The sequence below is a fragment of the Hesperophylax consimilis genome, chromosome 18 (assembly GCF_061612785.1).
Source record: "Hesperophylax consimilis isolate HC1 chromosome 18, BYU_Hcon_1.0, whole genome shotgun sequence".
Lineage (NCBI taxonomy): Eukaryota > Metazoa > Arthropoda > Insecta > Trichoptera > Limnephilidae > Hesperophylax > Hesperophylax consimilis.
This window is the reverse complement of record NC_142853.1, coordinates 14,335,410-14,357,371: the sequence shown is the minus strand read 5'-3', so window position 1 is coordinate 14,357,371 and position 21,962 is coordinate 14,335,410. Positions and strand designations below refer to the sequence as shown.

Genomic DNA, 21,962 nt, shown 5'->3' with positions numbered 1-21,962 from the left:
TAGTAGATAGAAGTACTAGTACATATTGAATTATTTGGCGTGTTTGAAATAAGCCGACGTAGCTCAGTGGTCTCAGAGCACCTGACCGGACATCAGAAGGTGCGGGTTCAATTCCCGTCGGCGGCATTTATTTTTACCGGGAGGTATTTTCAAATTGTATGGATATTGCAAGCGACTAATTATTGCTTATAATAATTTGGTAGACCAGTCAAACCATTATCAACCTATTGCTAACAGATTGCATCCACCGGTTCGTCGAACACTAATACAAAGCTATTTGTACATTGTACAATGCATTTGATTGATGAACGTGATGCTAGAATGTATTATTATAATTTATTTATAATTTGTACAGGCAAATAATATACTGTGCCATACTTACCTGGTAGGTCACTTGAGATTTACTCTGTTTATTGTTTATTAGAGAAATTTAGACACTGTTCGCACGTACATGACATGATTGTAAAATTGGACACAATCTTACCTTTCGGTATTTATTTTAATAATGTGTATTTATGTTCTTTGATGAGCGTGTTTAGAAAAGGATTTTTTTGCTGGGTAGTATTTTCAGTTCAAGGTTTTGATCACAATTCATCTTCCTAAATGTGATTCGTTCCTCGGTATTAGACATATTTCGAATAATGTCAATCCAATAAGAAAAGTGTGATTAGGATGCTTAGGCAATACAAGAATGCTATTTATATTGAGATTTGAGATATTGAGATATTTTAAGAAAGATATTTAATCCAAGGCGAAGCTTAATTCTGAATCACTATTTTGATTCATCTTTATAACGAATTGGTGTTCATTATGAATACCAAAAAATATGCTTTAAATAAATTGAAGGTTTTCCTATCGTTTCCTTTGAGTAAAATACAAATAAATATACAATAAAGTACTAAAAAAAAATTTTTCAGTAGAAATATGTGAACGCGTAAAGGAAACAGCTTTTAAAATAAATTTTAATACAGTATTATAGCTAAGATTATCTGTGACAGTTTCCCTTGATTCAATTTTTTTATTTCTTATAAAATTATTTACAAAATGAATAAAAACCACTTTTGTGCTTGAAATTGAACGTTTCTAGACTGTGTAAAGTGATTATAATTCCTATTACCTACATTCGTGACAATATAAGGCATACCAAGAATATACACATTTTTGGCTTGTAGCTATTGTAGGTATAAGAGCTTACAAAGGTAAGTAGACCTGAGTTCTGTTGGACTTGTTATGGATCTTAGTTGCGGAGGGAGTTTATTCCAAGCCTTCGGCCCAGATGCTCCGAAAGCGTGATCACCAAACTTAGTTTTTGGCTTGCGCTTAGCTTACATCAGTCTGCCTATAACTGATGATGTTGCTGATCTAAGAGTTGACTGCCTCAGACCAGTGTTTTCCGGGACGCATAGTTCAGAGATGTATGGTGGGGCCACTTCATTGATGGATTGGATTGGATGGATTTAGAGACCATCCAGCACAATTCTTTCAGGCCAGTAAAGGTTTCAGCGGTGTTCTGAAATATGGGAATATCATGTAAGTAAATTAATAATTTTTAATTCAGGTATGTTATTAATCAATAATGTAGGCATATTCATAATTATTTTATTTTTTTTTAAATTTTTATTCCAGATCTCGTAATGTAGCCATATTAATAATTAATAATGTGGGTATTTTAAAAATTAATAAATTAGGTATGTTAATGATTATTAATTTAGGTGTATTAATAATTAATAATGCAGGTATAACCAAATTATTTATCAAACTTTTTGTGCGGAAACTAAGTTCCTACCAAACAGCTTTTTGGTATAACTTTCTCATTTTAAAATAGGAATGTTTTTTCCAAAACTCATTGTTTTTAGTATAAATTCTGACGTTTAATTTGTGTTTTATATTTTAAGATCATTTTAATATTTTAAAATCTGTGATCATGGGTCAAATGCAACTTCCGGTGGTGGAAAAGTGCTGTTGTTGCTGTTCATTGGAAACTGGAGCAACGACCATCGCCTGCTTGCAAATCGTAAAGTTTAAAAAAAATAACAGTTTTACATGAATTCATCCTACTGACTTCATAATATGCGGAAAAGTTGCATGAGCAATATTGGAGGGCACAAAATTTAACATTCTCGTATAATATGTGATGTTAGGTATACTTAGTTAGATACTAGATTTAAAACTCTCATATTATATGTGATGTTAGGTACACTTAGCTTGGCACAGGAATTAACATTCTCATACTATCTAAGATGTTAGGTATACGATATTCACATGTTCACTTACCTGCGTGTATCTCTGTTAAAAGACAGAACGGAGAGGGAGTGGATTAAAACGTTCATGTTTTGTGAGGGGCGATTCCGGTTCTACTCAAGGATAAGGAATTGTCCTTAACCTTAAAATTAACGAATTTTTTGCTTTTGATCCGAGAGAATCACAGTTTATGAAAACGTCCTTAATAAGCTTAAGGTTAAGGATAATTCTTTATCCGAGTAGAACCGACCCTTTGGTAGATAATAGAAGGATTATGTTTCCAGATGATGGGATTATTTTGCATCCTCTCGGGGGTCCTGACTCTCGTCTCTGATGATGACGACAACACTCCGAAGAGCGAAAAGAACGTTGCAAAATTAATGGCTGTAACCGAATTTGCAACAGGAATCTGTGCCATCGTGTTAGGGGTTATACTGCTGGTGGGAACACATAAGGTAAGGACTCATAAAAGAGTAGGAATTAAAGACGTCGTCCCCACAACGGCAACAAAACTAAAATGAAACTCCGGTCCTCGGGCTTTCCGTCCTGCTCTAATCTATTTACATGCAAGTCAGTCCATCTCGACCTCGGTCTGCTTCTGGCTGACTTCCAAATAGAATCCGCTACTACATTTTGCGGATTTTGTGTATTTTATTCGGTGCACAATTTTTTCTACGCAATTCTCTTGTGTCTAGGAGGAACAAAGTATGTCTACCAAATAACTACTGGTGCTGGCATTACGCTATACGCATCAAAGCGTAGACTGTATCACCGCCTGGGAGGCAGGTATAGGTGCCACCGCCCCAGATAGCTAATACCATAGGTCACCACAAGTTTGGTAACTTACCAGCGGTGCCCGGGTACATGTGGTGAGTTTTGTCCGGGTCTTCGTGGCGGATGCGTCCGCCCGCCAACTACGTGACATGCCAGATCGCAAGAGACTGGTTGAAGGAGATCTTTTAAATCGGTCTGCTTCTGGCTGACTTCCAAATAGAATCCGCTACTACATTTTGCGGATTTTGTGTATTTTATTCGGTGCACAATTTTTTCTACGCAATTCTCTTGTGTCTAGGAGGAACAAAGTATGTCTACCAAATAACTACTGGTGCTGGCATTACGCTATACGCATCAAAGCGTAGACTGTATCACCACCTGGGAGGCAGGTATAGGTGCCACCGCCCCAGATAGCTAATACCATAGGTCACCACAAGTTTGGTAACTTACCAGCGGTGCCCGGGTACATGTGGTGAGTTTTGTCCGGGTCTTCGTGGCGGATGCGTCCGCCCGCCAACTACGTGACATGCCAGATCGCAAGAGACTGGTTGAAGGAGATCTTTTAAACCATTCCAGCAGAACTTTTTTGGAAAATCGCCTTGCCCCGCAGTGTGAGGGCAGGATTCATGCGTCCGTCACTCCTGGACACACTGACCCCCAGATTCCTAACCACCTGTAATGTCTTTTTTCTTCCCAGAACTACCTCTCTTTCCTTCCCTATAAAGACCCTCCAAACAACATCCCCAAAGATGACCTACGCTATGAGAGGAATTATTTTTCTCAGAGCATCTGTGTGGTGTGTAAAAAAAGTCTTAATTAACAAAAATCCCATCGATCACAAATTTTGGGTTTTTTGTGAGGTCGAAGGAAGTTGGGAGAGGAAGGATATGGATATATATATATATATATATATATATATATATTATAGATTGGATAACCAACACCTCTGCTCAATCCAAATTCATCCAGAGTGGTACGCTATATTTGGTGAATTAGCAGGGATGCCCGGGTTCATCGCGTGAGGTGTGTTCAAGATGCGCCTGGCCACCAGCTACGTGGTGTGACAGATCGGGAGCGGTTGGTTTGGGGAGACCCTTTGACCTCTCTAACTAGTCTCTCGACCCATTGCCTTGCGCCGCAACAGCAGAAATAAATTCATACGTCTATCACTACTGGACACACTGATCCCTAGATTACCACCGTTCTGCCAACTACCGCCTCATAGCGAATAGATCAGTTCTGTACAGTGAGTGATCAATGACAAACTGCTCACATAGGTACCTTGGGAGCGGTGCCTGAAATGTTTCGTTGAGACCCAAACGGTTACACTGTAATTTCCAAGGCCTTTGACCGGGTTTGGCGCAGAGGAGTTTGCAACTAATTGGATACATAGATTTCCTTGACCTTCCTTGCGCAAGTGGATTGCCGATTTCTTTAGGGAGAGGGCGTTTAAAACGGTTGCTGACAGTTTCACCTCTTTCTGCTTCTGTGTTTCCTTCCTAGCAATATTACTCCTTCTTTCATCGAAAAATTTTCGACGAAAGATGACATGACACCTCCCGTGTGGAGTTTATTTAACCCAGGACATTCTTCTTGCCGAAACGGTGCTCTACCAACTGCGCTAGACACTATCTAGATTGCATTTAGTTCGAGTTGAATCTTGCGATCATACATAAAAATATCAGGCAATAAAAATATGCGTTAAGAAAATGAAGATAAAATTGCTGGTTCTTATTCGAAGTTAAAATTAGTGCAGTTGGTAGAGCACCGTCCCAGCAACAAAACGGTCCTGAGTTCAAGACCCAGATGCGCCCGGATTTTTTCAGATTTTTCAGTTTGAGAATTGCCAATATTATCTTTAATAATTAAAAAATATATAGTATGTACCTAATCATTTACGCGAGAAGTAGAAAAAGCAGTAGCCTACAAAAAAGGGTATTGCGTCCTGTTGAAACTTTCTTCATTTTGCGTTTTTCAGAAACGTCAAGAGTGCCTTCAAGTCTGGGTAATAATAAGTATTATTTGTACCATCACCAGCGTTATAGGATATTTTTTAATTGCCCTAGTGTTGGTAATGAGTGGGGCTGTTCTGGTAGGAGCAATGTTTATTGTCTTCTTCGTTCTTTTAACTGGTAAATCAATTTCATACTTTTTCTTATTTTTTAAATATTCCATCAAAATTTTACATTTCATTATTACTAAACAATATAAATCATTATAAAAAATTTATATAAAAAAATTATAGTTTTTATATTTTCAGTCCACGAAATATGAATTTACGTCTCTGTTTTTACAATAGTTGATGGTGTTAATGGTCACAATTTTTTTGTTTGTTTTGTTTTATATCCCACGATTTTTTATGGGTACTAGTAAATTTATAGTGTCGTACATCCATGTAAATACATTATCAGCTCGTATAGCGGGTTTAAACGTTTCAATTTTAGTTGATCATTCTTCTGTTTAATGACACTTTAATGCCATAAAAAGTCATCGTTCGAGTTTTATACCGAATTGACACGTGTAGAAACATGTTTTAACTTGTTGGCGATTTTTAGTTCACTGCGGAAGAAAGTAGACGTTAGACGTACCTACCATCATGGCATCTTCTTTAATTAAATAATGTCTAAAATGAAAATATCATCAAGTCGGACGATATTATGAAGTTTAAATTTATTGGTTCATAATCTATACCAAAGCCATCCCTGTCTTTGAGATCAAAATCAACAATTGTACAATAATGGAAATGTCCGTGACACTGCATAAAATGATATTATTTTCGAAATGGGTGATGTGGGACTGACTCCAATAGGTATAAAAATAAAATAAATACAATTAGAACCATTTACAAGAAGGAATAACGAAAATTACCTAATGAAATAAAAAAATAGTGGAGACTTGAAAATGAATCCCCCGTTGCCAGATATCTCAATTATTCGCAATTTTGTTTTTTCCAGGATGGCTGCTCGCATAACTACATCCTTTTTTTAAAATTTATCTTAATAGTAGATAGCTTTTTCTTCCAAAATTCGTAGATCTAATATTCTAATGCCATCTCTCCCAAAATAATATTTGGTGTTTTAGGTGCCCATTTTCTTACCAAAATACGACGTTTTGGTGCTTTTTTAACAACTTACCTATTCGCTAATTTTTTCTACAAAATGTCACAAATTATAATAATCTTATTAAATTTTTTCCATTCAATAAAAGTTGATCAACTAAAAATAAAACGTCAGAACGAGGCAATACAAAATCTAACTGGAAGTGCGTTTGTACTAATTATAAATTCCCTAAGTGAGGAACACAGAAACGCGATGCAAAAAAGGCAATAGCTTTGCACGATGATGTCGTATGTCACCATGCTTGCTGCTTAAATTCCCAAAAACCCTTCTGGGTGAGAGGAGAGAGGATCATTTGATTACTTCTCACTCCAGAAAATAGGTGGAAACTTGAGTGGCAATCGACCGACGGAAGAAATGCCCATCTCGTGCAAGACCCCACTAAGAGACAACCTGGATTCTCACTGCCTCGTAAACTCTGGTCCGCCATCAATTTGATAAGATCCTTCCACGGCCAATATGCCTACATGATGCACAGGTGGGGCCTTAACTTGTGGCAGAACACCGAACATGTGGTCGAAAAATGCCAGCTGCATTCATTTACCTGAGATCCTAGACTGGCTCACTGACCTAGATGTTATAGACCCCACCATACGAAAGAAGTCTAAATAGAAAGAAAACTGTCGCCATATAATTTATATCACCTTCCACACGGTGCTCTATAAAGAGCAATTTAAATATAATCTCCTCAGGAAATAATTTCGATATTTGAAAATTTTAGACCAATTTCAACAGCAGTATACAAAATTTAGTTTACTTCAGGCTCTCAATACAATAACTTAATAATTAAAATCAATAATAATTATTGATTTATATCTTCATTTTCATTAATGTATTTAATTTTAGTTAACCCACCTTTAAACGTTAAAACTCCCATTTCCTTTATTTAATTCTGTGCAATTCTTCCTTTCAGTCCTTTACGTACATTGCATCATTGTGGTATCGAGCCTTAGAAAAGAAATTGTCGCTTCATCATTTTAGGATGTTAGAGCTTACAATCAACGGCGCAGCTCCTTTTGATGTCTTTCACACTTGTATCGCCATCTATTGGCAATACATTAAAACAAATAATTAAAAATGTTGACATAATATTTGCCAATAGACACTGTAGATGCAAAGTTTCCTTACAAAATGATTTTTTATTTATATTTGGTTGCTGTCTGAAAAATGTGCACAAAATAAATCTGACATTTTTATACTGTTTTTTATTTTTTTATTTGTGTGGGTTATTCAAATTGGTTTTACAAGTAATTTTCATGAAACTTTAATTTTTTTATTTTAATTTCGAATGTAGGTATTTAGGTTGGTACGTTGTGGTGACACACTTTATCGCTGTCTTAACAAATTATTTACGTGCTAACTAATTAAACAAAATTGTTACTAATTGGATAGAGCATTGGAAAAAAATTGAACAGCGTTCTTGAGGTGATTATTATTACTAAAACACTCATCGCGACAAGAATATGATAATAAATATACCTACAAAAAAATTTACGGATTTACCCGTATTTGGTTACTAGATCTGAATAATCAGGTGTAGGTATTGCAGCGGGAGTTGGCTGTAATAAAAAATTTAAGCATCGAATGTATTTGTATATCGGTATACGCTTCCACCGGCGAGGAATAGCCTCTTATCTTGTTAACGCCTAATTATTATCACTAGCGGAAGAGGGACAGCAAGTGTATATTATGCTTGTAAAGGAATATTGTAAGGATGATTAGTTATTCCAAGTGAAATAATCTCAGTTTTCATAATTTTATGTTAATAACTGATTTATTTACTTCAGTTTTTCTGCTTTTGTTTTTTTTACTTTTTAGTTCATTTATTCATTGAACTGCGTATACTACTGATAAATATAGGATATGGCCGATGCTGATAGTACATGTACATATTTATTAATATAAATATGTTTTCCATTAACTTGATTAAAAAATATGTCTTAATTTCCCAATACAGTTGTGTGCAATATCATTTGTCTCATCGATGTCTACTTATTGTAACTAGCGGAAAGGGACAGCAATTTTAAATGTTCATTTAGTTTTAAAAAATCTAAGTGCGCATACCGCCTTGTCATTGTTGATTATTCATTTGAATTCAGTCCTAAAGATAACCTTCAGGTAAAGTAGTTTAATAACCTTCTCTATTTTAACAACGAAATAAAACAAACTTCGGCTTGGCAAAATGCAATTTAATCTCAACACATTTTGGTTTTCATCTCTGAAATGTTTAATAATAATTCATTGTTTTTGGTTTTATTAAATTCTAAAAACCTGTTTGAGTACTGTGATGAAGTCGACTAAGGTTGATAGACCTATGTTTCTTAACTCTCAGCTTACCTACTCACCTTTTTTTCATTCCTTATCTCTTCAGGTACACAGCATTCCTTAAATGATATGGCTCCGGACACGAAGACTTTGCAACGCTAAAGACTTGCGAAGCGAAAAATTCGTCTTAATATTGTAAAGCACAACTTACAAAAAGCGTATTTTAATAAAAATAATTTAATTAACGCCATTTATAAACTCGCACATTATGACGAGTGTCGTCTTAAACCTTAACTACAGCTTTAACAATATAAAAATAAGTCAATTTGTTTAACTTCTTGTGTGGGAACTTAGTTCCTACCAAACATTGTTTTGGTATAACTCTCCTATTTTGAAATACGAATATTTTTCCAAAACACATTTTTTATAGGATTTCTGACGTTTTTTATTTTTTATAAAAAAATTTAGCAATCATTTTTGCTTTCCTTAAAATTATTTGTAATTTTACTATACGCAAGTCTTTTATATCACTGTTTGCGGCATTCAATATTTTGTTAATGGGCCATCATGAGTCAATTGCAACTACCGATGCTAGACGAGGGATGTAATTGCTATTATCTGGAATCTGGAGCAACATCAATTGCCTCCTTACAACAAGTAAAGTTATTTTTTAAATTAACAAACCAGCTTACAAATAACTTGATCGGTATCTATTGTACATTGACGAGGTTCGGGGATAAATTTTTCTCCATGTCTCGTGAACTGAGGGTGTAAAGTACCTGGGGGATGGTTTTTTTCTACCCGATGAGTGGGCTGCCTATAGCAACTTATAGGGCTGAAATACTATTTTTTTGTATTTTTATTTTTATTTTTATTTTATTTTTTTTGTCTGTAGGTATTTTATTTATTTATATTTTTTGTAAAAGATTTTTTTTTATGATTATTATATATTATTTTAAATTAAGGTGTTGGTAAAATTTATACTATATTTTTTGTATATCTGGTTGCAATTTAATTTTTTTATTTGAGTCCACTCATCAAGGGGGGAAGGTAATAGAGACTGGGAATGGATAGGTGGGTTTGTCGTCGGGACTTGAGCGCCCGAGACATGCTATGCTTGGATTTGAGTGCATAGGAAGTTTCGCATAGAATGTTTTGGCTAATTCTACCACATGAGTTTTAAATGGGGGGATTTTCGTGCCTGAATTAATTATATTATTACGGACAAACCAAGGGCTTTTGGTGTATCTTCTAAGTGTGGCATTCTGGAATGAAGCAAGACGTTTTGTGTTACCAGTGCCCCAAATGGGTGAGGCGTATGACATGATAGGGCGTATTTGTATTTTGTAGATGAGTAGTTTGTTTTGTATGGAAGTTTTTGAGTTTGAGTGAAGCAACGGGTAAAGGGCGTTGGATGTTTTGTTAGCGTTTGTGAGAGTGTTATTTATGTGTTTTGTCCATGTGAGTCGTCTGTCAAGTATAACTCCAAGATATTTGGCCGATTTTTGCCATGGTATAGTTTGGCCGTACATCGTTATTTCCTCTCGCGGAGCCCAGCCGCCTTTTCTACGAGAGAAAAAAGACGGCCACGCTCTTTGAGGGATTCACGTCTATACGCCATTTATCGTACCAATCTTGGAGTGAGTCTATGTTTTTTTGGAGTCGGTATGTAATCATTCTGGGTGAACAGTATCTAACCATAACTGTGGTATCATCTGCGTACAGAGCTTTGTGAGAATTAGAATTTTCAGAGAGGGGAATGTCGTGAGTGTAGACATTGAAGAGGATTGGAGAAAGCAGAGACCCCTGCAGGACCCCTGCTGTCATGAAACGTTTTATTGAAAGAGCGCCACCGTATTTTACTTGAAAAGTACGTTGGCGTTGAAAAGATTTAACTTGATAGTATTTGAATCTTCCTATTAACGTCATAATACCTGAATAAGATTGCTCAAGCAACGATGGAGTGGGGGGGGGGGCTTAGCTAGTCACAGCATGATAACGATACTTGTTACAAGTTATGTTTGAGTTATATAATATTATGCAACAATAATTTTATGAGACAAAAACAAATAACAAGGCGTATGGATAGCAATGTATAAGGGAAATTGTACAATAAATTTTAGGTAATACAATAAGGAAGTTGAGTGAAAAATATTTTGACTTATAAAAAATATGTTCATGTAGATCAAAAAATATCGATTCTAAATATATAAATATATTTCTATCTTATTATTTTTACAATTAGTTAAACGTTCTTGAAAAAGCATTCAATAGCAATATACTGTATACGCTCCACGATTGGTCGAAAGAATTCTGTCGTCACATGTGTCGTGACTTGTACGTACAACGGAACACCTATGGTGCATCTCTTTCTATTACATGAGAGATGGTCGATTTAGACGAGAGAGGTGTATAGGCCAAAGGTTTATTTGGGTTTGTCAAATATATGTACGTATTTGTTATTATTATTATATGAAATGGATTTCTAAAGATACATATTCGTATAGTGCTTTATAATAATATGTTGTTTATTGCATAACTTAGATGTTTTTATTATTATACATGTCACAAAGCATGTGATACACTTCAGGCCGCCGGCCGCTCAGAAAAGTCTCACAGTGAACTGGGCTGTAAACCGTTATTTTACTTTTGGTCTTTACTTTTCTGCGCGGTGGTCCTGAATTCGCGCGGGGAACGTCAACAAGTAGCGACGGCGATACCGTACAAGTACCGTATCGGGCGTGAAAAGCAAATATTCTAACTTAAAATATTAATTTAACTATGAAATCTTAATCAATTTTCTTTTTTTTTTTAATAACATCAATTATAATAGACGGTTAACATTGGTAAAAAAATTACTGGAATTCCTTGTTGAAGAATTAAATTTTTTTCCATACATAATGCTTAAGCGACGTGGTTTTCACAGTTCTAATGACGTCACACTACACCCCGCCTGTTACCGCTCGGATTCCGCTCGTTTTGGCGGGTTTAATAAAATTTAAACTTTGAGAATTAATTTAACTATGAAAACAAACTTTAAAAAAAAAAAAAAAAATACCAGTATTTAAGTTTGAATGCGAACATTGATAAAAAAAAATAAAAAAAATGGACTCAACTTCCTTATTGCTTCTTCTGTGCCAATATCTGATGTTTAGTGGCAGTCTACACAGTCCTGATGAATAATAATAATCAGCACCGAAAAACTACAGCCTACTTTTGGTCAAGGAGCAAAGGACGCTAGTGTTTGTTACCATTTCCATTTCACAGGTGAAAATTATAAATTAAAAATATCAAGTTGTTACACCCATGGTATAAAATGAAGTTTAAAACTTGAATGTGAAGAAAATTTTCAAAGAGAAAACGGGTAGCTTTGTGTTGCCATCCACTCAAAAGTCAACCCCAAAAACATTTTTTTTTACAATTACTTTTAAAATTAAAATAAAAAAAATGGTTTTACTTAGGATTGTACCTTAATTGCCATGGACTGAAGTTGACAGCTCTACAAACCTCGCCAAATGCTGATCGGTAAGGACCATTATTAATATCGTCTATCAAATTCCAGAGAAATGAATATTTGTCAGCCTGACTGCCACCAAGAGTTCGAGGAATGCATTGTCATCGACAACCAGTCTATTTACCGAATTTCAGCTCGATCTTATGTTGGGAAGTGAGTTAATTTGCATTAATTCATTCCAGAAAACAAAAGTGAAATTCAAATAGAAATATTAAAAAAATACTGTCAGTTATTTAATATTTCAATATAGCCAATATTTCTAGAATACTATTATTATTATTTTATCAAATAGTTATGTAAAACTTGTAAAATAACTTTTTACATGTAATTAAAAATGGTAATTATTATTTAAAAAAACAATTATTTCAGAGGTTAGTATTCAGGGACACGCAGTGACTCTTTTAGAAGTTTTCAGGCCAAAATTAAACACTTTTATCAGTTCCGTGTTCTGTCCACAGAAAATAGTTGTCAATTATATAAATCATTTACTTAAATGATTCCATATAATTGAGCTAGGATTCACTCACCAAACACAAGAGCCTTGTCTCTTTATGGTGAGGAAAAGCTATTATTATTTACCTTGATAACACTGTATAATATGTATAATTGTATATTTATTGTAAAAAACATACAAATATTAAATAAATTAAATAAATAAATAAATATCAAATCATAAAGGTATATTATAATATATACTTGTTTGATGTGTGAATGTGAATGAAGCAAGAAAAATTATGTGGCGGTCTGTCCTCTCCGCCAACATCTCTAAAAAAGCGTGAAAGTTAGAAACATAACATTGGGTGAGAAAAAATATTATTAAGTGTTCGACATTATAACTAAACCGCACTGTTTGAGTCTTACTCCAAACTATTTCTGGAATGCTTATTTCTGTTTAAATGTTTACATATTACTCGCGTGTTTTCTTCACTTGAAGATTTTCAAAGGCAAAACGATAAAAGCAAAATAAAGTTCTGTAAATGGTCTACTAGCGCCATAATTCAAATTCGGACTAAAGTTGAAACTACATTCTAAGCGGAATTTATATAAATATGAACGCAGGTGTGTGGGATTATTAAATGGTTTTTGCTTCGGAGTATATTTTCTCAATGATGTCGCGATAAATGTTTTCCCCACATTTAGGGAAAAATTTATCAAGTAAACGTGTTACTTCGTTCTCGTTCAACTTTACCTTGAATTACTACTAGTAAGTAGTTCTGTAAATAAAATCTTGCGTCCAAAAAAGTATGCTTCAAATATTTTCTTACTTAATAAATCAAAAACCAAAATTTACTCTGAAATCATTTTACGATTTGATAATAGGTACTTAAATACCCAACTACTTAATTATAAGCCTATTTATATTTTTAAATTGATATTACGTAATATGGCCAAAAATGTTACTATCTCATCAAAAATTCTTTTTTTAAACTTTCTTTATGCGGGTAGGTACCATAATATTGACTATTCCTATTTGACAGCTCTTAGAAGGATCCACGCTCTTGCCAAATCTGGCGGGATATAAAGGCAGTATCCAACACGACTACCATCTTGAAACGGAAATGGAACGTACAAAAAAATTTACAGATAGACGAAATGCCAAAATATAAAAAAGGACTCCGCTACACTCAGTCGAAAACACCTAGGTAACAACTTTAAAATTGCCTATCCCCAATTTTTGTTTAAGCTGTTTTTTTTTGTATAGCTTTTTGAATAACTTCAGTTAGTCAGCATTAATACAAATTCTAAATTTAGTATTTGTGTTCGACGGTGTCCGTGGTCGAAGAGTAAGGCTCTCGACTAGCAATCCGGAGGTCACAGGTTCAAATCATGAGCAAGTAAATTTGATGTGTTTGATTTGTTTTATTTCACAATTTAATCATTTAAAATAATGTAAGCTATATTTGCGGCACGTTCCAGTGTGGAAGGTACTCTCAGTATAACCCTGGTGTAAGACCACCATTCAGAATTAAAACGTTGCATGGAATGGAATTAGCCGTGTTTGTAACCAGAACTGAATAGCAAGGTATTTTCCCACCTACCTCTTACCCACCCCTTTCCACCCAACTTCAGCCACACAACATACCCCAATTATGGAAGCCATAGTTTCACTTACTCCACGTCGTTTCGAGCAGTGAAAACTCTTGTGCGATAATCACATAAAAATATAGATTTAATTCCATCTAAAATGGCTCTCAAATATACAATTCCGTGGAAAAAATAAATGATCAAAAGATCTAAATATATAATCAAAAGATCTAAATGTATGCTCAAAAGATCTAAGTATAATATTAAAACCAAACGACACAATTTATAAGTAAAATCAATTTTAAATACATTTAGGCTGAACATAAATACGATTGCATCACTTTTCCTTCAAATATTACCTTGATCGCAGAACGGTTAATAAATTGTAATGATTAGAAAATTGTGTAATTAATTGAATAATAATTTATAGGTGTAATAAATATGATTGTTACGTAATGCTTTAAGTGGGTACCTAAAAAATCTAGGGAAATAGTTCATTAATGTTCAACGTTCCCCATCATTTTAATTTTCAAATACTGGCAACACATAGTTTTTCCCGAGTCAAGTGACAGCTGACATTTCAACGCGGAAAGCTTGCGGTAATACTATTGTTTTTATGCGTCCATTAGCACTTTTCTCGTAATGGCTGCATTTAGTAACATTACAGTTATCTTTAGTGTTTTATTTTTAACAAAATGACTGATATATTCGCTGTCTTTAGAGCTAATGCCGTTTATTCACATCTGTTTATCGATGTAGACCTTGAAATGATAGCAAAAACACAAGAAAATTACATGTTAAAGTAGAAATCAATAAAATTTAATATGCATAGTGGTTGCGCCAATACACAACAGACATAAATTTACATATACATCTCATACACACATACTTGCGACCATTGTACTGAGATAGTATTGTTGTCCTTTGATTCTACCTTCCTATCCATTCCCGCACTTGTGTGTGTTGCAATATCTCGAGAAGTCTGTTTCAATTTCCCGCATAACTCACTATAAAAACCGCATCCGAGCGAGATCTTATCTCGCTTTATTATATTTTCATCCGCACCAATATCGTGCATCAGGGACGTATTCAGTGCCACCGCCATGATCTGTGAGAAGAACAAGCAGGAAGAACGAGTGCCCCTTTTCGTAATGGTGAGTCCTTCCTTCCATGCAACATATTGTTTCACGTGCAGTGGTAATTACACAACATTCAAGGTCCTTCGAGAAACATTTTTACACTCATAAAACAACTTCATAACACCTTACACACCACATAGTTTGTATCAAGGGGTGAGATATTACTTACTTTTTATTTAGCTCTTATTAGCAGGAAGAAAGTGTGTGCGAATAAGAACGAAATTGAAATTATGAAAAGAATAGTTTTTGTTACCTACTATATTTATTAAAAATACAAATAACTTTGTTTAAATCACTTTTATTTATATACATGTAGAAAGTGTATATAAATAAAAATGATGTAAACAAAGTTATTTGCATTTTTAATAAATAAACAATGACATCACAAAGTCATAAGCTTTATATACATTACCTTCAAGCCATATTTTAAAATACACTGTTTTTAGTATTTTATTTACATGAGTCTTAAGGCTCTGTAGTAAGCGTTCAAAAAGAAGAAGAACATGGATTGCAAAGGAGATATGTAAATAAGAATGTTAAAGGGACCGCGGTATTATTAAAAACCGATAATAATTAAGTGAACATATTTCATAAAACTCGTTTAAAATAGAGCAAACATCTCTGGACACATGCCTAGTTGCATTTACAGATACACTGTCATTTTTTTCATGGCATTTCAAATAACAGGTGTATATTAATTAATATTAATTAACCAAATGTATATTAATAATTTTTGGAGCTTAATTTGCGATTTTTTTTTCTGTTGAGGAAATTCCATATAACAAAACATTTCGGCTCTACAAATGTATAGATATTATCTTCAAAACATCATATATTTTAAGAACCTAAAAACTTAAAGTCTTCTAAAGAAATATGTTGTAAATTGGTAGAGATTCGGAATGCGGGGGCTTAATTGTGTAGTAATTAATTTATAATACAATGATACCATGAACCACGTGATATAAGATAAATATATAAAAGCATATTTCACTTCATGTAGGTATTGCACAGTAGGTATATATATATATATATCGTATTTACAACACCTTCTAGGGTGAAAACGTGTCGTCATGGTGAGTGATGGTAGTTCGAATTCAAATCGTTGGCGTTGTTTGAAATTGTCATACTTCCACTTAGCGTCCACATCTGATGAGGTAGTTACTTCCCAAAACCTTATCCTTTTCCCGTCTCCTTATGTACTTCACAACATTTGCCAAAATCAAGGATGCCATAATCTCACTGTTTTTCGCAAAAATCAAATTTAAAAAATTGCGTAGGTATTTTTTTTGCGAATGCATTTAGGGGTCTTATGTTTTTTTTGGTCAGCGTTTATGTCTACTTTATACCTATGTTTTTCAGGAGCTGTAGCTCGAAGCAAAAAGCAAGATGCGTTTGCCAGACGCGAGGTCCTTCTGCTGTTGCTTCTCTGTGGAAAAAGGAGCTAAAATCATCGCTTGGATTCAACTGGTAATTTTCTCAAAATATTTATATTATTAAACGTGTCATAAAAATTTAAAAAAAAAATCATGTTACGTTTTATAAATACAATAAATTAGTGCATTTGGTTACATGACAAATAAAATAGAAATCAGAACTGTGAAAAAATATATCAGCGATACAACGAAACAGCGGAAACAGTCGAGGGCATCCATCACTCCCAAGCCGTTTTAATAAGGAGGGGGTCTTTTTTGCTTGCATACCGCACAGAAGTCCCAACTACTCCCAACCGTCTTCAGTAGTCCAGTGAGACTATGGCATCTCCAATTAGGGTATGTTGTGAGGCTGAAGGTTGTGGGGAGATGAAGGAGATGGTAAAGAGGAAGGTGGACATCGAACAAGGCTAAAGCCATTCAAAGCAACGTTTCAATTCTGGATGGTGGTCCTTCACCAGGGCGATACTGCGAGTATCCAAGGAGCCGCTTTAGGCGGGCTTTTTTGTCTATCGTTACCGTGCTTGCGATTATTGATAACTGACCATAGATCACGCATTTACTCAATATCTTTTTAACATAGGACTTTATTAGATGAACATTAGATTTTTACGCTAACATAAATTCAGAAAATGTTAACCTGAAATTTTTTGGTTTCAGATATTTGGAATGGGGCTGTGTGTGTTTTGTTTTAAATACATAATCGAATTTGTGCTAAATTACAAGCACTACGGAACGGCTGACTTAATATTATTCACAATTTTAGTATCCCTTTCTCTATATCCTCTAGTGCAGGGGACATTACTTACGATTGGAATTAAAAAGGTATGATTTTTTACTATTGTTATAATTCAAAATCATTTTATAATAATTTAGGTATTCTTACATTTATTTCTGCGTTATGTAAAATTTTCTTGTTATTCATTGCCCTCTAGCCGCTGAACAGACAATACCTAGAAGTATAATCTTTACCGATTATAATGAAAACAGACCTAAACTCCAAAAATGAAATAAAGAATAACACAAGAAGTGCCTTGTGGGCGTGCTTTGCACCAATGTGTTTTGTGATCCAAAAATAATCCGGATCGGGCCTATATTTCCGTACAAAACTGATTATCTGTTCAAGAAATAAATACGAAATTTTAAAATGATTAATTAATAATTATTTTAAGTAAGTTAAAATTGACGTTACTTCGGGTGAACGGGCACGTTCACAACACACTTTTATATGTTTACCTCTTAAGAAGCGCCACCTGCGACTGTTTCCAAAAACATTGCTTCAAACATTACCACAAACAAGAGCGCCAACATTCGAAATGGAGGCGTTCCCGTCCACATTTGTTCGAAATTGTTCGACAACGCAAAGCTTCTGTATTCCGTGGCCAATGGAAAATTTTCTCCGGACGCGGAGAAAATCGTAATGTAATGCCAATTGTAATTATTATTTACCTAGACGTAAAACTTCAAGTGTCTTAACCACAGACCACTAAATATAATGCGTGCGGCCACACCCACCGCGCACCAATGTTTCAAAAGGAGACGGAATGTGGACGAAAACAATAATGTTTGCGTTAACGTTTGTGGTAATGTTTGTGGTTATGTTTGTGGAGACAATAGCTGGTGACTAAATAAAATAACTAATCTATGCTGCAAGTATTTAAAAATTCTATATAAATTTTTATTTATTTTTTATTTTTGATACATTATTTCATATTTTAATTCAGCAATGTTGGCCTCACTGGGTTGTTTACCCGTGCTGAGGCCCCCATTTTATAATATAAGAATTTATACATTTAAAAAAAAAGAAAAACAACATTAAAATAAAGATAAATTTAAACTAAAAATTAAAATATAATTATCACGCTAAAAGAAAAATATTAAAATAGAATGTAAATCGGCATTTATAATGATTTATGTGTTTGTGCGTGTTGCGTGTTTTATATATTTTTTTGTGTTGCGTGTATATGTTTTATTCTTTTATGTTATAGAATTTTGGTAATGTTGTCTTTTTGTTCTTTAATCCATGTTTTTTATTTTGTGTTTGAATTTAGTTTTCGTTTAAATTATTAGTGCCTACTTGTTGGAATTCCACCATAATGAGTACAAAAAAAACAATTAAAACTTTATTCCACTCGCTTATTGGAATGAGCCAAATTTTATATATGCTTTCTAGAAAAGGGTTGAAAATTCTTCTAGCAAGGTACCCAAAGTTTTTTTGACCAAAAATAATATATAATAATGTGTTCTCTGTTTGATTTCAGAAAAAGTCTCAGTACCTTCTGACATGGATGGTTCTAACCTTCATAGTAGAGATTTGTGTTACCAGCTGCGTGATAATTTATGTTGCCAGTATCTTGACTTATTCGAAAATGTTTTATTGGATGACGGTGGCCGTTTATTGCAACGCAATTCAAATGGGTAAATATAAAATTATAGATTTTTATCAATAATATATTTTGAAAGTATTTATTGCACTTTTTACTTAAATAATTATGTATCACTTAGGACGGGTTGTTATCATATTATTTCATCATGGGTCGGTTGTTTCACAGTATTTGAATATGACTTTAACTGAACTTTAACATTTACTTTTTTCAAATTGTTCAAATTCTCCGACACAACCCGTCCTTAGGTTCATGGTTCCTGCTGTAACCTTTAACAGTTTCCAGTGATCATGTTCTCACGAGGAATACTGTTATATATTAGGGTCCTTTTAAATTAAACTCCGTTATTTTTGAGATCAAACTGAATTATTTTAATCACAAATGAATATACACTTTCAAATGATATGACTAGGCAATTTTTACAGTAAAATACTCTAGATACAGGCCAATTCCTGTGATTCTTTAGGAAAGGTGAAACCTTTGGTTGTTTTTGAGCAAGAGAGCGTTTTTAATGAAACCTAACCTTTTTTTATATGACAAAAGACAGTTGACAAACTTCAATTCAAAAGGCCGCAATACAGGAATTGTCCTTGCCGACGCGATTTAAATACAAACAAATAGCAGAGGCGAGAACCTTTCATAAATACTATAACCTAACCTTCACAGGTGGCACTAATGGTATCTAATTGATCCAAAAATAATACAAATACATTGTGCAAGAAAAATTCTTGCGCAGAACCTTATAATTTTACAAGCCTTTGTATGCATTTTTAATACTTACCCATTACTTTTATTTGTAATAACAACAAGTGATTAAGACTAGACAATACCCTAAAATAACGTCGGAATTTTAACGACGTAAGCGAAGAAGCAAAGCACAAGAATATGCGACGCTCGTCCTTGTGAATTGAACAGGGATACCGTTGAAATTGCCCTAGCAAATCTCTAAAATAAAGCCGAAATCTTAACGACATAAGTGACGGAGTGGTGAAAAAACAATATTCGGCGCGTGCCAGTCTAATAGCAGCTTAATAGTAGAGTTTGATCTAGCAGGCCTAGAAAGTTGATCTTTCTGTAAGGTTGATTTTTATTATTTCTGATGAACGTATAACTAATAATCTCAGATGTTTCTGGAGGGATCCCTCGGGAAGTTACTAATTCATCTTCTACAAAAATAGAATCTGATGTTTACCGCTCATTTTATACATAGTTGAAAAACGTTTTATAAAATTTTCAAAACGTTATATTTAAATATAAACGTTTTATTAATCTTAATTATAAATAATGGTTACGCCAATATAAATTATAGATTAATTTACACACACACATCTCATGCAAACACATTTATATACATGCGACCACAATTTAATTTTACTTTACCGCTGATTAATTTATTAATAAATTAATACAATAGCATCACATATTAACATTTTTCTCACCTTTTTACAAAATTAATCTTATTTTAGCACTTGTCACTACAATTTTGTTCGTTTTAACGTTAAAGCGTACTGGCCCTCTTATCGTTTATGGAAGTGGATTATTTCATCCCCTTCCAGGCGGGAGGCGCAGTTACGGTAATTTACATACACTCATCTCATGCATGCATATGTACATACATACGATCACTGTACTGATATAATATTGTTGTGCATTGTCCTACCTTCCTCGATTTCTCGAAAACGAGTGCCCTTTTTCCTAATGGTTAGTCCTTCCTTATCCATACAACATATTATTGAATTATGTGCAGTAGTAATTACACTAACATTCAAGGTCCTTCGACAAACATTTTTACATTCAGTAACACCTTTTACACACCATAGTTGCTCTAAACGAGCCCGTTGGTCCAAATAACCCATACGAGTGTTATTGCGTTTTACATACCTGCGTAATTAATTAATTATTACCCCATTTTATTTCTGGATATACCTATCCCACATTACTGGGTGGTTTGAATGGAAATAACATATTTACCCGCAAATAGAATAGATATGATACAGGCCAATATCGCTTGTTAATATCTTATTCTAATAATATACTGATATTGTTAAATCAACCGCATTTAAAATTAACCGTATTTCCTTATAAATAATTCGATTATTGTAATACATCCCTGTATTGGATATATTATGCATAAACAGAATAATACGGTAATAAAACGTAAAATTAACAAATTTGTTTTACCCGCATTATCGATACTTAACACTTTACGGTGCCCGCGCTGATTTTACCCTACGGGCATCATAGGTAATTTATTGAATAAAAATTAAATATCAAATAATTTAATTTCGTTTAAATATTATTATTATTATATAAATAATAATCAAATTATTTTGGTATAAATATTATGATTATAATATTTTTACCGTATAATTATTTAGATTGGTTCATATTCAATAAAATAACCGGAATTAGAAAATGGTTACAAGCACGTCCGGGTCGTCTCGTGACGAAAGACTTCTGACACGTTTGAATGCAAAACTGGCGGCTAGTTTTGCATGTAGACATGCAATCCGTCTTCAACAAGATGAAGAAGGCTTCTGAAAGCGTTAGCAATCGGGAATTTTCCTTATCAGGCGCATTTACCATAAAAAGAATTCGGTCCGAATTTATATACATTTATATATACATTATTGTTTTCGTCCACATTCCGTCTCCTTTTGAAACATTGGTGCGCGGTGGATGTGGCCGCACACATTATATATAGTGGTCTGTGGTAAAGACAATTGAAGTTTTACGTCTACGTAAATAATAATTATAATTGGCATTCCATTACAATTTTGTGCACGAGCTAAATGTACTATTTAAGTTTTAAAAAAATACAATTTATGTACTTAAAAAACTTTATTTAAAGGCGACTTCAAGATAGAAACACTCAAAACAATCAAAAAGTCATGCCATTTGGTCCGTATCTACACACCTTACAATTGACGTTTGATGTCTATGTAAATAATTACTCATCCTACGTGACTGACCGCCCCGCGCGGTGGTTTATTTTTTTTATTATATTTCAGAACAGTAACTGGCGCCTATCAATTATATTCGTTTTTATGTCATCTCCAGTAATCTTTTTCTTC

At 33.9% G+C, this 21,962-nt stretch overlaps 1 protein-coding gene across 3 annotated transcripts in view; it reads left to right on the top strand.

Annotated features, from left to right (window-relative positions):
• Positions 1 to 14,493: 14,493 nt before the first annotated feature.
• The window catches only part of LOC149415409 (uncharacterized), a 29,007-nt gene continuing 21,538 nt past the window's right edge, over positions 14,494 to 21,962 (top strand). For 2 of the 3 annotated variants that reach the window (XR_016303776.1, XM_089642593.1), the window contains exons 1-4: positions 14,494 to 14,534; positions 16,434 to 16,541; positions 17,165 to 17,329; positions 18,766 to 18,922. Coding sequence is in view for 2 of the 3 variants with exons in the window: in XM_089642593.1 (XP_089498719.1) it covers positions 16,461 to 16,541; positions 17,165 to 17,329; positions 18,766 to 18,922 (403 nt within the window). In the remaining variant the exon portion in view is untranslated. Of the gene's footprint in view, positions 14,535 to 14,587; positions 15,090 to 16,433; positions 16,542 to 17,164; positions 17,330 to 18,765; positions 18,923 to 21,962 lie in introns of those variants that run through there. The other variant, XM_089642594.1, reaches the window with a different exon arrangement.